The 18,245-nt window shown below is 42.7% G+C and overlaps 1 protein-coding gene across 1 annotated transcript; it reads left to right on the top strand.

The window, feature by feature from the left end:
• Positions 1-14,369: 14,369 nt before the first annotated feature.
• Positions 14,370-17,024, top strand: LOC311506100 (homeobox protein Hox-B6a-like; the record flags this gene model as incomplete). The annotated part of the gene is made up of 2 exons (XM_084569981.1): positions 14,370-14,919; positions 16,650-17,024. The coding sequence occupies 2 exons, from the start codon at positions 14,370-14,372 to the stop codon at positions 16,931-16,933; spliced, it is 834 nt and encodes a 277-aa protein (XP_084426107.1). The 3' UTR covers positions 16,934-17,024.
• Between the last annotated feature and the right edge of the window lie 1,221 nt (positions 17,025-18,245).

The following is an 18,245-nucleotide window of genomic DNA, read 5'->3' as shown; positions in this document are numbered from 1 at the left end:
GCACAAGACAGCTCCACAATAAGACCACTACTCCATCGTGGATGAGAATAATAAAGACAACTAGTGGCTAAAGTAAGTTCTCATTAAAGCCACATCTAAAAACATTTGTTTAACCAGTTAATCCCTTTGGAAATAGGTTCCATTAGCCAGCCAATGCTGACCTGAATGGGTAAGGCAGTGAATGTGACCTCTAACTGGTGCACAGTTTGTTAATTCTGGATTGTCATCAAGTCGCTGTTGAAGCAGTCTGTGTGTCTTCTCTAATCAGAAACCACATTTCAGATATACCAAACTGTCCGTATCTCCTCATATGCTTGAAAAAGAATTAGAGACCAGAGATTAAGAGGAAAGTAGACTTATTAAAGTTGATTTATCAAACTGTCACTTGTTAATAAAAATCAGTATTCAATGGGAAGGAGAAGGTTTGCAAAGAAGAAATAAATAAATAAGTGCACTACTGAGTTCTAACCAGCCTTTGTAGGTTTGACTAGAGAACGTGATCGTTACTTTCACACATTATAAACTCAAGTAATGAGCGTCGGCCCGCTAATATCTTCACCTCCCCGCTGTTACGGCAATTCATTCCAAGTTTAAGTTTCGGCATTTTCACTCGCGTCTTTATTTAGCAGCAATGCAAGCGCGCCTGAAACTTCCCTTTGGAGGAAAACACGAAAACGTATGGAATGTCAGAAAATGGTCACTGTAATAATATTATAGCGTCCTCAAACTGTGCAGCCATGTAACATGCGTCTTTAACAGTGAAATATGAAAATTAACGTGCCATCATTAGGTTGGCAATTGTAACGAAACGATAAAATAAAATAAAATACTCTGGTCTGATATAATCATGAAATAAGCATGCAATAAATAAAAGTAGAATTTTATTTTATTTCTTTTTTCTGCAGTGTCATAAATTTGTATCGTAAATTCAGCAAAAAATAAAAATAAAAAATAAACAAAAATTATGTTTTATTCTCCACAACCATAAACAAAAAAATAATAATAATTGCATTTGGTTTATATATGTAAAGTAAAAATTACGACAATTTCAAGATTTCTGACTTTTTTTATAATATTATAATTGGTATATTTTTGTTTTCATACATAGTATAGTATATATATTCCATATATCCATACTATACTATATTAATACAAATTGGACAGTGTGTGTGGCTAAAAACAAGAATGAAATGTTCATTAAGACCTGCAACCTCCACACATAACTGCCAAGCTACAGATGTATCCCCAAATAACGTTTTTTTTCCCCCTTTTTTTTTTTTTTTTTTACCTGAGTTACATTGCTTAAAAATAAACAAATAAATACATTTTTAAAAATCCAGGAGTGTTCCATTCGAGCTGCGCAAAGTTTCGCCAAATCCGGGAGAAATTTCAACAAGACTGAGTTACCTGCAAGCCCTCGGCTGTGTATGTGGAAGCCAAAAAAAGAAGGTAGTGGTGAGAGGGGGGATGTTATAGCAGGTCCTAATGTCTTTATGGCGCCTATGAAAAGGCCGGAAACCCCAATAAAAGCAACAAACGCACAAAGGAAACCCAACAGATCGAGCGCTCTGTTTTTTTTTGGCTGCTGCTCCGAGCTGCTGCTTTATTTTCTGTTAATTTTTAACTTGGAATATCTGCATAGAGGAAACGTTGGATCCGCGTCTCCTGCAACACAGACACTGTGCCGTTTGGAAGGGTCACATGTGGGTCACTGAAGGTTTAAAATCAAGTCTTCTGGGGTTAAAACTGGGAAAAAAGGACTTAATCTGCACGTTGTGTGCGGTACAAACTGATTTTCTGTGACGATTGGAGCTTTACGCCACACGTGAGGTTTACTGGTCTACATTTAGTCTTGTTTGGATAGATTACTTACGCAGATAGTACAAATATCGGCTTCACATTTGCTACCATAAATTGGATGCTTTATTATCCACAAACTGACAAACAAGTAAAACAGAAGACTCCTGCTGGTCATACTGTATGTGGGTTGGAATGTGTGTAGAATAGACTCATGTTGTGGTTTTAATATGTAATTTTATGTCAAATACTCATCACAGTACCTCTTAGCATCGCAAATAGCCAAAAAATTCTAGACTTTCAAGAAATCTTTTTAGATTGGGAACCGAAATCATTTTTGTCATACTGCAGCAAAACGGGCTGCAGCATTGCTTATTTAAAATTCGGGACGCGTTAGATTTGGGCTCAGTTTCCTGTTTGGGAGAACAGGTCCTGCATTAACAAATACAGATGATGCGTTTCAAGACTGTAACACTGGGGTTCAGCAAGAATAAACTCTCAAACACTAACAATTTAAATTCAGTGCTAGTTTATTCGTGCGTGCTTTCACATTTTGCACCGGGTTGTCCTTTAAAGGTACGAAAGCAGATTTTTTTTGGGGGGTGCTTGTCTTTGCAGTGTCTCTGTGCATCCTGCGGCTTCGTGGCCGCAGGCCGTTAAAATGGTGATGCCTTGCCGCATTGCGAAACCGCTTTTACGCACAGTGTTTGTGGACCGCACCGACGCTCAGGTGATGCCGTTGTTGTGTCTGCAGATCACAATCAGTCTGGATTCCACATTGTTTTCCTTTTAACATCGTATTGTGCAGCATTTCATTCCCCGCAGGTGAGGAGATATAAACAAAGGACAGAGACGCCCTTCTAAAATTTCCATCCATTTCAGTTTGAATCATAAAACTGATAAACCTCACCAGGTGCCTGGTTAAAATGGGATTATGCTTTTTTCCACGGCCTTGGTCGCTGTTCTCAGCCACATAAAGAGCCTTTACCCACAAATGGTGTCTTTTCAGACAGTGGGTGAGGTGTATTTACACAAGCAACTGTCTGGATGTCCGTGGGGTAAATAAGTCTCTCAAAGGATACTCTTATAATCGCAATAACTGCGGATATTAGAATATAAAGACGTTATTTTAGCGTCAACACTAAGTTTTATTAAGTATCCTGTCAATTTATAGGAAAATATAGAAATTGTTTGTTTACTGTGCATTTCTGCTACCTTATAATTATAACACTGACCTGACTTCATAACGTTTTGGGTTTAAATGTTACTAAAATGCATTTGGAAAAATATATCCTCCGATGTGGCCCATCCACAACGTTGCGTCCATTATCAACAAATGCACATAAAAGCATTGTGTTAGCAGGTTGCCTTAAATAAGCTTAAAGAATATTAAAGGGCAAAGAAGAAAGGGATGGATTCATTTCTTTTCTATGTTTTGAAAGCTGCTAGCTAGCTGTTTAAGAGGGGCAGAAGAAGAATGAAGAAGAAGAAAATGGCGGCGAAGAATGAGAGAAAGAGAAGGAGCAGCTCCCCTCTTCCAGCACTCCGTGAAGAAATGCAATAAATTCCTTGTTGTTTTATGAAAATTTACAACTTTGTGATACAAGTTTATGAGTGGCCGCGCGCGGGGATTGGCCGACGGGCTGGTCATGTGGACGCGCTTAACGTGAACATGAACTTTTTATGATTTCCCAAGTGGCTATATTGCTGCTGCACTCCGCTCCGGCCCGAGCAGCCGCCTCTCCTCCCTTGCCCCGTCCGGGACTCGCGAGGCGCCGCGCGGAGCCCGGCTAAACCGCGAGGAAACGAACGCCTGGCTGTAATTAAGCGGACGAGTTAATGAGAATACTGGTTGTGACTGTGAAACCGGCACGAGGAGGACGTTGACAACAACACCACCCTCCTCCTCCTCCTCCTCCCGCTCTTCCTGCTGCTGCTGCTGCTGCTGCTGCTCTTCCTCCCCCGCTATGGCTCCTCATTCCGTCTGGTCTCGTGCTGCTGTCTGCGCTAAATCGGCGGACCGAGAACAGTTCCGCTGTTATCAGGGGAAGAGGGGCCGAGCCGCAAGACCCTATACCGGGGAAACCATCCCGGAGATGACCTCATTATTTTCATTTTTTAATTTCTTTTTTTTTTTTTTAATTTGTCACTTCCCCCTGCGTGGAGGAGGAAGATGATGATGATGATAACAGTGGCGGCGATGAAGATGACTTGAGTGTTTTGACGACTGAGTGACAACTGGGGGAACGCCCCCCTCCCCCTTCCCCCTCCTTTCACCCCCCCTCCAATTCCTCACCTCCTCGAGCCGCCACCCCTCCGCCATCCAATTATCATCCATCCATCCGGTCTAGGTTTGTCTCGTGCCATTCCGGGGTGCCTGGCTGCCTGCACGCGGGACGCCGAAGTGAGCTGCAGGTGTGTTGGGCTCGTGACGGATGATCAACAAACGGTAAGAGCCCTCCGTGCACGTTTCTACTCCGGCAGACCTGCGCGCGCTGCTGCATGCGCATTTCTCCCTTTTTTTTTTTTTTTTTAAAGGAACAAAAAAAAAAAAAAAAAACAGAAAGCCAGTCAAGCCGCAGATCTTTGCGTGATGCGGATGCTTCTGGTTCATACATTAACGTTATAAATGAAGTGCTACTTTTCCATCTCAGATTAAAGCATTTCCTCGCCGGATTAGGCTCCATGACGAATTATCCAGATGAATTGGCTCTCTAAGTGGTGGGATTAGCTGCGAAAGGAGCCATCCATCGGTTAAAACTCGGCTGCTTGAGATCCGGAAGATAAGCTCACATCTTCTTCTTCTTCTTCCCTTTTTTCTTTTTGCCCCCAAAGCCGTGCATGGCGTACTGGAGGAAGGGAATAGATATGTTCATATGAATGGCTTTGAAGGTAGAGCAGGTGAGCTGGATTTGGCAGATCGCCATTTTTAAACTACTGATCATATTTATTTGAGAAGGGGGGAAAAAATAGGCGTTAGTTTGTGCATCTTACCGGATGTTTCTTCTTCTTCGTGTGTCTGAACCTGGTTGCAGTAACTGTCAGTTGGAGCCCGTCCCCGAGTTTATGCTCTGCTTTTGTGCTCTCATGTTGTGTTTTTGTAAGTGTTTCACTTCCAGACCTCAGTGGAAGAGCTTCCAGGTTCTTCCAGTTGATTGACACCTCGTGTGTGTTGGTGTGTGTGTTTGTGCAGACAGAGGAATGTCTCCCTGTCCGTCCAGCCCACTTTTATGACTTTGTTTCTCTTCTCATTTCCTTCCTGGGATGGCCGGGGTGGTGTTGTTGTTTTTTTTTTCTTTTTCTTTCTCAGTTAAACGGCCAGAACACCCATCTGCCCCACACGCACACACACAGTCACACACTCCACCAACAACACATGCTCACAAACACACATCTGCAGGTCTGTCTTTCTGTCTATCTGACATCTCTTTGGTCTGCAATTTGTTGCTGTCTCAGATATCAAACACCTCTACTGGAGGGGATTCCTTCATCCCCAAGCACACACACACACACACACATACATGAGAGGATTTATTTTACGCTGCCCTGAGAGTAACTCCTCTGCACCCATTCCCAAACTCAAGGAGGCTACTAATTTAGTCAACATGACTCTTTTACACCGCGTATTGTTTGCTTCCGGCAAATACTCGTGGGAGAATCGCATGTGTTATATCCATGTTCCTTTGGTGATCACTGTCACAGTATTGTGCAAGTAGCTCAATAGCGGCACATCCTCGGTCATTTTTAGAATATATTTTCAAATTAATCACCAAACCACGCTGTTAAATATATATTAAAGTATGCATTAATAATTATAGACTATGAGAATGAATATAGATAGATAGTAGCACCTCTAACTGGACAAACAGGTTTCTCGCGTGGTGAAATATGGCACTTTGCTGACAATGGGAAAATAAGCTTTCACGCATGAATGTGGAAAGAAATACCCCGCAGTGTCTTTCCATCTGAACCATGAAATAAATATTGAAGTTTTCATCGCTTATAAAAAAAAGAAAGCAGCCACTCATGAATGGAAATTTTACGCTGCAGGGCCTCGGTAATACAGAAATGTCAGTAGGCTATTACAAGCATTGCCGGCCTGCGACACAATGTGAAAACGAGATAATACTTAGACACCGTCTTTACGCACACGGCCAAAAGTTTATAAAAATTGTCTCTTTAAAAACAGACCTGGTTCGAGAATTAGGACAAAAATTATAATGCCTTTTTATCTCAGACGCAGATTCAGGATGCTAATGTTTGATTGGTTGATGTCTGATTTTTATTTTCCAAATTATTAAATTGAATGTATATTTTAAAAGTAGCTATATTATTTCACAAGATCTTTGTGCCAGCTTTTGCACCACCAGCAGCAAGAAATATAACATGTTATTACCTTTATTAATAATAATAGCAATAATTGTTATCATGCCATTAATGGAATCAATACTAAACTTATTGGTGTGTGCATTAGTCTTGCTCTTATGTTGTTTAAAGGCATCTGCTTAACAATTCCATCTCGAATCACCGTCTTAAATTTTTAAAGCTGAAATAAAGACTTAATAAGTAAACTACTCAAACAATTTCTGGTACAAACACTTTAATATGTCGATAGGCGATATAAACAATCAAACACCTTCCGTTTCAGGGACTGTTTTTAATCTGTGAAAAGTCAAACTGGGCTGGAAACTAGACTCACAAATGGAAAACACACCAAGTCTACAGCTCCAGGAGCTAAAGGAGCGGCGGCCACGGTGACGCAAAGCCGGGAGAGTGTTGCCGTTTGGCGGAGATGCTCACTGGCGAGCCTCCGAGCAGTCCAAACATTCTCCTACCAAAACGCTCTGGTGCCATCTAGCGGCGCGTTGGCAAAAGTACCAAACTGTACAGGAGAAATACACTACAATGCCCGCATGATAAAGACTCACAGAAACACGCGCGTTGGTTCCTGTTGTAATACTAAACATATGTGTGTGTGTATGTGTGCTCTCCAGGTGTTGGCAAACCAAGGACGTGCCCGCTTTTCCTTACTTTTTGTCGTTTGAGTCATGAAGACGGGGCAGGGGTAGCGCGCACGCGAGCGTGTGTGTGTGTGTGCGTTTGCGCGCGCACGCGAGCATGTGTCTGTTGTTTTCTCTTTTTCTTTGATAAACGCTGAGGGAGATGTTGAGATTTGCGCCAAGGAGAAAAGAAAGAGAAGTCGCTCTTTCGCTTTTTTTCCCCCCATCAAGGTTAGCCCTAGCGGCGATTGCTGTGTGGTGAATGAGGCGTAGAGACAAGCAAATGAGAACAGGCAAACACACACACGTCGTGTTCTCCATGCGTGAGAGAGTGCGTGTTTGGGCCCAATGAAAGGAAGGCTCCGAAAGTATTTTTTTTTTTAAAAAGTGCTGATCAGAGGGTTTTGCTATGCGCGTGCATGTACTTCAATGTGTTAGTGTGCGAGTGTAAACCTAATAAGCAGTGATTGCTCTCTGATTTCATCATTGCTACTGGCACTCACTAGCAGATCTGTTGTGCAGCCCTCCCAAATATATGCATGTATGTATCCAGGTGCGTGTGTGTGTGTGTGTGTGTGTGTGTGAGAGAGAGAGAGTGTGTGTGTGTGCCTGTGATCATGTGTGATCATCTGAAACACCCTTGTAAAAGGAAAGCTTTGAAATGATCCACAGCGTTGTAATGTAATTTATGACCCCAGCATCATCTGACTTTAATTCGGCATTCAAAATCAACTTCAGTGCATTAAGATCGGGTAGAAGAGAAATCAATATTCCCTCCTGTCATCCCAAACACCTCGATTGGATTTTCGGGCGTAGTGAGATTGCGGCGGCAGAGTCAGCGGGGAATTCTACATGATTATTCAGCTTTATATAACCATTGAACCCCATTAATATTCATGGGGTACACTGTCATTTATAATTGGCTAATATTAATACGTATTAATGAGTTACAACTAAGTTATGATAGGGCATTGTGAATAATAATAATAATAATAATAATAATAATAATAATAATAATAATAATAATTTTAAAAAAGTTTGTTATGTTTTATTATTATTTATGTACCACAGTAAGAAGTTGCCTATGCAATAAAAAGAGTCAAATAAAGTCGCGTGTTTTATGACGTAAAAGTGAGCTCGCTTTATTTAGCTGAAACTTTGAGAAAACAAGTGTCCCTCGGCGTGATGGTGCATTCATCCGCGCGTTAATCTTTAACAGTTCCCGGGGCCCTTCTGTTGCCGAGGGCTCGCGCCCACCGTAACAGTCCGGTGAACTAACCCAGAGCACGAGCTCACAGTACCCTGAAGGACGCAGCCAGCCGGCCCCCGCTGCCTGGAAACCATTAATAGGCAACATTAAGAAAAAAAGGAAAAAAAAAAAAAAAACACCAGCCAGGCAGTTTCTTTGAGTTTGTCATTAAGTCGCGGGAAAGGTCGGCCACCAAGCACACACGCAAAAACAAAAACACACTCCTACTATCTAGCAGTGTATAGAAAAGTCTTTTGAAAAAATGTGCCACTTTTCCTCTTTTTCCGAAACAATTCAACAATGGGATGATTCACTCAAGTATTTAAACGCGTCCATTTTTAAAGTCTTTGAAGTTAATTTTGTTAAACACATTACATTAGTAGATGTCTTTTGTGGATTAAAAAACGTACGTTAAATCTTTATTAGTTTACATTTACGAATAAAACAAAAAAATAAAGGCAACACGCGAAAATTATACTTAATACAAATTATACTTGAATTAAAGGCAGTTAATTTTAGCTCCATTTTTACTTCCTCGGCCGACCGCGGAAGGAAGATTTAAATGCGTGACTGTTTGTAGTGTAATTTTCTCTCTATGATGCTTGAAATCAAATCCTGCCTCACAAAGAAAACACGGCCAATAAAAATAGGGAGAAAAAAAAAAAAAACGGCGTAGTTTTAATTTCACAGCCGTTAATTATTTCACAGTGCCTGTTAATAATAATGCGTGAAACGCTCGGGGTCTGAGCGTCGCCGGGGCTCACGTGAACCGCGGTTGAACCGTGCAGTGTGTGCACGCGCGTTCCTTGTGTGCAGGACAGCGCATTTGTTCATCTGTTGTTTGCTGCGGGCCTGTTTTTCAGTTCGTCGCCATTCCTCGGACTTTACAAGGAGTCATAAAGAGTCATAAAGCCATAAAAGCCCCCCGAGTTCTCTCTGTGTGTGTCTCTCTCTCTCCCGCTTTCTCCCTCTATCTCTCTCTAGTAGATTCCTGGAGTTCCTTCGGCTGCTCTCAACTGTTTGCACTGAAGCTCAGTGCAGGTTACACCATTCTGATTTACTGCACAGAAACATTGCGGGCTTAAAATGCGCATCCGTTTTTGAGACTTGTAATTATCACCGTGCCAATTGAAAACCGTGGGAGAAGCATCACATAATGACACATAATTACGCCGTTTTAGCAGGTATACACACCTTCAATTTATTATTATAATTATTATTAGTTATTAGTACAACAATAGTGGCAGCAGTCATAATTATGGCTGTATAGGGCGCGACACCGAAAATGTATGTGCGTTGGAACTATTAAATCAGCAAGTGGAGGGCGGAAATGTTTTAAAAATCCATGCTCTATTTGTGACCTTTCAATCAAACAAAATGCACAAAATCTGAGCTTTAATAAACGAAACATAATTTGAAGAAAAAACATTAGGTTCCTACAATATAATTAATCTAAAATGTGTATAATTGCCTCCTTTTGTAAGTATTTCGAGGCTGGTGAACACATGGCACGGGATCCGAGGCTATTCCTCCACATTCCAAGGCTTGTAGACACTTCAGCTCATCCTACAGATTCCCAGTGAGGTTTATGTGCGTTGGAACTATTAAGTGAGCAAAAGGAGGGCGGAAATATTTTAAAAATCCATGCTCTATTTGTGACCTTTCATTCAAACAAAATGCGCAAAATCTGAGCTTTACTAAAAGAAACATAATTTGAAGAAAAAACATTAGGTTCCTACAATATAAACAATCTAAAATGTGTATAATTGCCTCCTTTTGTAAGTATTTTGAGGCTGATGAACACATGGCACGGGATCTGAGGCTATTCCTCCACATTCCCAGGCTTGTAGACACTTCAGCTCATCCTACAGACTCCCGGTGAGGTTTAGACAGTAGTGCTGCGCGTTCATTTTTTATTTTAAATTTAATATCCGTGCTGGTATGTGATTCGAGTGCACGACACCATGTAGGTTTTCCTGTGGCAAATTATCGAGGGCCTTCGGATGAAAAACAGCCCACAGTGTGAATGAGGTGCTCTGCTGCGTGGTTATCTTATCTCTGTCGGTGAGCCGGGGCGAGCTTTGATGTTTGTTGCCTAAAAGCTGGATTTTGATCTCATCTGAATCTGACATGGCTCCACTCAAGTGTAGAATCCTGTCGATGCTTTGGTTTGTTATTGATTGACTGCAAGGGGTTTTTCTTTTTTCCTAGTCGAGGTGATGTAGGTGAGCCGCCTGATTGTTTTGGGGATTTTACGACCACAATTCTCCAGCTGTGAACTTTGGAGACAGTACTTGGGGTCACACGCACACACATCCTCTTATAGTCTGATTCCTAACATCTACTCTTAATTTAAATGTATTAGTTATTGGCTTGATGTTTTCAGCTACTCGTGTATTTTCTTATTATCACTTTCCTACATTGTCAGCGTGGTCTTGGGTCTTTCTAATAGTGATGAATTGAGACAGGAAAATGTCCTGTGTCACCTCACACCCCAGTGAAACAGGAAGTCGTGGTTGACCTTAAAGCGTTCCTAAAAATAGGAACATCTGATTGGAAATTACTTCTGCTTTTAATTCATAGTATTTTCTATTGGTGCCAATAATACAAAAATAGCTATGAAATGTAACTTTGTTTAATCTATCTTCAGTAAAATGTATTTGATGTTTGCAAATATGTTGAATGGAAGGCAATAAATAATTCTGGAGGGCACTGTAACTGCGTTGCTTTGTGGTATGTGCTTCCATTATTGCTCTCCCCCCCCACTCTCTCCTTTTCCTTCTCCCATGAACTACTATAGCTCCCAAACGCACCGACTCATCCTGTCTCCGCTTCCATATCCCGAGTCTTCCTTTCTTTCTTTCCTTTTTTCCTGCCATTTGCAGCCCCGCGCGCCCCACAGACTGCACACACCTGCAGCGACACACAAAAAAACATTAGCTCCGAGGCAGCCACACACTCGAACACACACAAACACACACACGGCTAGCATGCTGCTACTACTGTATGAATGTCTCAGGTGGTCACATGATCTTGTAAATGAAATAAGGCCACGTTGTTGCCTTCAAGAGCAAGTCACACGAGGCTCATAACCCAGTTTTAGGCCAACTGAGGTCAGTGTTTAAGCTATGAGGTTTGGCGTTGACGTGAGCCTGAAACTGGGCTTTGGCAAAACAAAACAAAAAATAATCAATAAATGGATATTTAATTTAGCATACTTGACTCCTTGTCAGTAGCCTGCATTTAGAGCACAGCAACACTTTCACAACAATGTTTTTAATTTATATTTTCTATCTTATATATTTATCTTAAGCAACATATAAGTTTGTAGTTATATTATCCAAAGAAGTTTAACCTTGGTAGTTATGTTTTTTTTGTTTGTTTTTTTAAATAATAAATGCATGCAACATTTATTAGACACTCTAACATCACCTGCTGAGGCCTGTCGTTAATTTACGCAATGTGGTGCCATTTAATTCAGAACATGGTAAACACGCACTTAACAGCACATCACTCCAATGTGGCACAGGCTTATCTTTAGTGCTGCAACACTGTATAAATCAGAATATGTCAGTCTTCTGTCAGGACGCCATATCTAACCCTCCAGGTTGCTGCAGGTAGCACTGACGTTACGGCGAAACAACAATCACGTAAGAGCGTGCCACACACCTTATGGGTTATAATGATAGTATTACCGTCTTGTGTGAGTGTGTGTGCGTGTCCCAGGGTGGAGGCTAAGCCGTGCCTGTCCTGTCCCGGCTGCTATGCTGCTCATTAATGATTAAACCACAGTCAGCTCCAACACAATGCTGCTGCTTCCCGTTCCCACAAAGCGGAGAGGAAGCGCAGCGTCCTGCCAGCAGCGGAGAGGGAGAAAACGGAGAGAGAGAGAGAGAGAGAGGTCAAAAAATGAAAGTTAAAAACACAGATTACCCCATCGGTCTGCGTGATCCTGCACGTAAAGCGAGAGGATTAAAGTTATTCTGTCCTCCCTGCTAGTTTTAAAAGAAAAAAAAAAAAAAAAGAGGAGAGGAGAGAAGACATGGCGGAATGGATGGGGTGGGAGGGTAAAGTAAAAGTAAAAATAGAGCCTTTGTCTCTATTTGTCAGTCGGACTGTCTGCAGTTCGGCCATGCGGACAAGTCAGAGCCTGTAGGGAAAGCACAGAGAAAGAGACAGAGAGACTGAGACTTATTTATGGCTGCGGTTATTTTATGACCTCGGCGACACATATCCCGCTTGTAAGTGCGAATGAAAAGCAGGCCGTCTTAAATTTCTTTCTTCTGCGTTGCTTCCCTCTCTCTCTCTCTCTCTCTCTCTCTGTCTTTAAAGCACAATAAAGTAGCAGAGGGCAGCTATCGCTAGTCGTCACTCTGTTGAAAATGTACTTACACTTTAGATGGGCCTTTATTTTTATTACGTTTTGTATCCGAGGCTTCCAAAACAATTGAGCTAAACGTGTCGCAATAATATGACGTATGAAAATAATCTAGACGCCAACTTGCATAAATATATTTCTATTAATACAGATATTTATGGGAAAAAAGTTATTTTAGTAGTAATATTTAGATAATTTATAGCATTTTGCAACTCCATATTTACGCATTTGAGTATTTGTTTGATCTACATGTAGTTGTGAAAACACATTAGTGTACTATTTTGCAATTAATATGTTTAATTCAAGTCGTAAAATTGCATTAATTAGAAGCTACTTTTTTTTTTCTTTCTTATTGCTGCAGTATGCGCACTTGAGGCTAAATGAGAGCTGGTTAAATTAAATGTAATTCTCTTTTACAAATGGCCACCATGGAAATAGTTTCAGGCGCTAAGTTATCAGTGTCAAGAAAACGGAAAACTTCAGGACTGTTTCTTTTCTTCCTCCCCTTTTTTTTACCTTTCAGCCCAATCAGTGTCACGGCACCAGCAAATAATAATTCACGGCGCACATTGATCAACCCGAGCCGACTTTCTGCTTTAGACCATTTTAATTTTATTTACACAAAAAAAAGAAAAGAAGAAAAAAATCCAAAACACCATAGTCTGCGAGTAAACCAGTCACAGAGCCCGAATACGGGGCAAGACCGGCGTCTCTCGAGTTATCTTTCAGCAATAAAACATTACCGGCTATCAGATTATGTTCAGAAAATCCCTTCCAGATTATCAATTACTCTTCTGATGGAGGAAATAACCGCGATGAAAAGCCTGCGGTGGGAATGGGACACACACATTGACCAGGAAGGGGGACGTAAATCTACCCAGCGACCAAACATAACGATTGCAAATATACAAACACCTCAATTATAGCAGTGCAGAGCCCGCATAAAACTGGAGACAAACTCGCATACCCCACCGCATGCGCACACACACACACGCAAATGGGACCACACGTGAGTCGTGCGCGCTCCCGGCAGTGATTTACGCTCGACAAATTCATTTTAATGCGGTCGGTATTATCTGCAAAGCACCGGGAATATGTTTTATTATTCGGTTGCCTCCAGTGGTGCAGCAGAGGCACCCCCCCCCCCCCCCCCCCTTCCCCTCCCCTCCCCTCGGGGAGAGAGTGTGCGTGTGTGTGATGCTGGGTTTTATGGGTCCAGCAACAGACGGAGGAAGACACACAGGGGGAGAAAGAATCAATTTAACGCGCGGAGGATTCCGGTGTGATTGCGTAATTTCACCGGGTACCAGAGGAAGATTAGAAAGAGAGATTGGATGAGAATTAGAAAAGAGAGAAGGAGAGATTGAAGAAGGGAAATAGGAAAAGCGTGAGGTGGTGGTGGTGGTGGGGGGGACTCGCGGTAGTTCCCAGACCCCCTCCTCTTCCTCCTCTCTCCAACTGGGGGCGGACGAATGCCAGGCACGGAAGCTTCCCATTGGTCAGTCGGGGGTCAGCTGGTCTCTGTCTCCCCCCTTATTCCCCTCCTCACCCCATCCCGTATTCTCCACTCACATACACACGCACTCTCTCTCTTGCTTCCCCCCCTCCCTCGCTGTATGTCCCACACTGGCACACAGCCACCCCGATAACCCCCACCCTCACCCTCCTCACCCCCTCCTCCCAATCTGCGATAAACTAGCCTAAGTGATAGCAGCAGCCCGTCGGACTGTCGGCTATAAAACACAACAAATCATAAAGTGCAGGCAGGGGAAGGCAGAGGAAGGAGGACGGGAGGGAGAACCGTTAGCCGTTAGCCTCCGTCTACTCCTCTTCATCGCGTGAACGTTGTTGTTGTGTTTGTTTCGTGCCCTCCTGTCCTCCCCTCTCCTCTTCTTCTCCTCGTCTCTTCTCCTCCTTCTTCTTTCTCCTCTTCTACTTTCTCCCGATGAGTTCCTATTTTGTCAACTCCTCTTTCCCGGTGACACTACCGGGAACCGGTGGAGGCGCGCAGGCGGCGGCGGCGGCGGCTGCGGAGTCGTTCCTGGGTCAGATCCCGCTTTATTCGTCGGGATACGCCGCCGATCACCCGCTCAGGCACTACCCGGGGGCAGCAGCTGTTACTGCCGCCGCGGCGGTGGCATACAGCGCAAGCGGCGGCGTGCACCAGGACAAACCGTATGCGACGTCCACCTACTACCAACAGGCAGCCAACGGAGCGTACAGTGGGCACCGGGCGGCGGCAGTAGGGGTTGGTGTAGGGGGCACAACCGGAGCCGGTGCTTGTAACTACGCCGCGGCTGCCACAAGCTTCTACCGGGATAAGGAGCACCCGTGCAGTCTGGATGAGCACCAGCTCTTGCTAAGCCCGGACGGAATGCACCGTAAAGCGGAGTGCGCGGGGGTCAGCGGAAAGGGGCTATTCGGTGAAATGGACGACAAGCAAGCGGCGTCAGCCCCCATTTATCCGTGGATGCAGCGGATGAACGCGTGCAATGGTGAGTGTCTTACTCTTCCCCTTCCTTGCATATTTTATGATCCACCGTCATAAAACTGACGTCTGTTTCCTCTGTCAGACTCTCCGCTGTCTCCCCTCTCTCCCTTTCCCTCCTCTCTCTCAGTGGCTTCTTTATGATCCCCGTTTGTTGGCCTGCCAGTCAGTCATGTGCTCGGTATTTTATTGTCCGTCATAAACCGGGTTTGTTTGGGTTGTAGCTGCTGTGACCTGCTGACCGACGCTGCTACCGAGCAGGGGGAAGGAAAGTTAGAGGAAGAGCCTGTCAGACAGTGTTGTGGGTGAAAACATGGAGCAGATAGCAAGACATAAGCACAGAGAGGACTAAAAGCGTGCAGTGTGTATTTGCATTTTTTACCGTCCCTGAATTGTTCCCCTTAAATGTTATGCAAGAGATGTAAAACTCTTTCAGCGACAACATATTACATCCCTCTATCGACAAAGGAAGAAATCTATCAAAGCTCCTGCTGCTATTTTATATATCACGACCTCTCTTATCTTATATGCAGCCTGTATTGTTAACCTTGCACTGTTTATTCAGAACCGATAAGATAATCTGGCTTGCAGACGCTTCCAAGTTTGTAGTGGAAGTGAATCACACAGGGGCAGCTTTTCATGGAAATACTTTGATTTATCTCACTCCTTAAAATAGGCGCAAGCCAGTGCTGTTTTGCGCCGTGGCACGGATTAAACCAAAGTATAAAATAAGAACCGGGGTGTTTTTGTTTAACGGGGGGGAAAGACGGCCTGTTGAAAGTGAAGTGAGTAATGGTGGATGAGGCAGCGCTACTGTTGTACAAAAGCCCTACAGGACAATGTTGAGTTTTGACAGATGATGTGGAAACAAGCTCCGCCGCAGAGAAATATATATATAAGGAGCATGCCCCCCCCCAAAAAAAAAAAAAAAAAAAAGCAACGCGCAGTATATATATATATTTAAATGGCTGAAGATGTAAATGGCAGCTGGAGAAACAACAGAGTGGCATCCAAAAAAAAAAAAAAAAAAAAAAAAAAAAAAGTGCTCCTCCATAATCTGGTTTTATTTATGGTTATTTTGATTTAGATATGTGCCCTGAGTGGCGTGCGGTTTCCCATGCACGAACTGCCTTTCAGATCGATCCAGAAACTGAAGCTGAGAAACTGACAACATGGCGATTTGTTTACCACCAGGGGCCAAAATACTGTTAGTGTGGATCAGAGGAGAATAAAGCCCTGGAAAATGATCCTCGCAGGGGATCTACCCAGTGATATATGACCATTACCGTCCATACTGGTGTTATTATTATTATTATTATTATTATTATATTGGTATTATTATCAGTATTATTGTTATCTGTAAAAATGCTTTTAACAACGAGACGCCCAGGCCTAATAGTTTTGAAATACTTGTTATTTATTTTAGTTAATATTAATATTTCATTAAAATCAGGTTTAAATAAATATTTATATAGTGCAGCTCACTGCAAGTGTATGCACCTTTATTTTTATATATATATATATATTTTTTTTTTTTTTTACAATGGCACCTAGGGCACTATATGTTTAGCGGACGGATAAAATCCTAACTTTCGTACAACCTACTGTGTTTAGTAAACAAAGTAAAGAATAGAATAGAATATAGTGAAGGTGACTAACTCTGTCTCTTGTATGTCAGCAGTAATAGCTAATATGTTATGACTTTGGTTAAACTGTAACTTCATGCTCCTCTCTCAGGGACCTTCGGCAGCCCCGGGAGACGCGGGCGGCAGACGTACACGCGCTACCAGACGCTCGAGCTGGAGAAGGAGTTCCACTTCAACCGGTACCTCACGCGGCGGCGGCGGATCGAGATCGCGCACGCGCTCTGCCTCACGGAGCGGCAGATCAAGATCTGGTTCCAGAACCGGAGGATGAAGTGGAAGAAGGAGAACAAGCTGATCAACTCCTCGTCCTCGTCCTCCTCATCCTCTTCTTCCACGGCGAACGGTGCAGACGAAGAGGAGAAACGGACGGAGTGAAAGAGCAAAAACATTTAAATATATAAGACATATAAAAAGAGGAAGAGGAGGAGGATTGAGGAAAAAGACACGTCGGTTAGTCCCTTCCCATCTCAAAGTTCGTCCAGACATTTGTCTGATGTGAATACTCTGGGAAAAAGTATCCTACATTTTTTTTTTTTTAAAAAACACGTACTACTAGAGAAGAATGGGAGAGAAGAGGATTCCTTTCTTCATCCCTGCCATTTTCTTTAGGCTGTACTTTGCCTGTCTTTGTGGTCTAATTGTTGGAAATAAGTTGTAAAAAACAAACAAAACAAAAAAAGACTCTAGAGAAAGAGCCGCGAAACTGTGGAAAGGACAGATAAAATGAAGAAATGGGGTTAAAAAAAAAGGGAAACGTGGGGCGGGGGGTCGAGGGGTCAGGCTATATTACATCCAAAGTATAAAATACAGTAGGCTAAATACGCAATCGGGGACACGTTTTTTTGAAACACCATTTCTTGAAGCATTCCAAGAAAACCACCAAACTTTTCTTCTTCGTTTTCATTTATAATTATCAATTTTATCAAATATAGCCTACTTCTTATCTTCTTTCAGGCACTTGTTTTGAAGCTTTGGGACTTGACCCCTATCTCCCCCATTTTCCTTATCATCATTATTATTATTATTATTTTGTAAATGTGTTGTGTATTATACCTTGAATTATACGTGCGAACACGGCCTGCACGTACAAAACAATGTGTGGGAGGGAGGGGAGACAAAAGTACCGGAGACGTGCATATGTGTCATATTTAAAATGTAGTCTGTAGAAATCAGGAAGGACAAATATCTTTGTACAGTGAAAATAGTGTAATTTCGGGTGAGGGGTGGGGGTAATTTAACCTTTCTAGTTGTATACTTTACCAGTATAGAGGGGGGAGTGGGGGTGTTAACCTACTGATGTTATTCTCCAAACTACCTAAAGACGTTCAGGAAAAGTGTAGCCTATATTTTATGTATTTTTACATTGTTTGTTTATGTTAGTGTTTTTTGTCAAGTAATTACGTATACTACCTATGAGAAATGTTCAATAAAACGTTAAGAAATGAACGGAAACAGGTTGTTTTTGGGAGGGGGGCAGGGGCGGTGTTGCTAGTTAATGTATTCAAACGAGTTCAGTAGGCTATCAAAAGACTCCGAAGTCGAAACGGGTTCATGTTATGATTTAGTGGCCTACTCACAGCCGCGCTCGAGGACTCGTAAACCTTTTAGCCTCTTACTTGTAAGTGTGAAACATGCGCGCACATTAGCTTGGCTATTTACGGCGCGCGAGGCGAGTCCGCGGCCGGGG

Source organism: Chelon labrosus (assembly GCF_963514085.1).
Source record: "Chelon labrosus genome assembly, chromosome: 21".
Classification (NCBI taxonomy): domain Eukaryota; kingdom Metazoa; phylum Chordata; class Actinopteri; order Mugiliformes; family Mugilidae; genus Chelon; species Chelon labrosus.
This window is presented reverse-complemented; position numbering and strand designations above follow the sequence as displayed.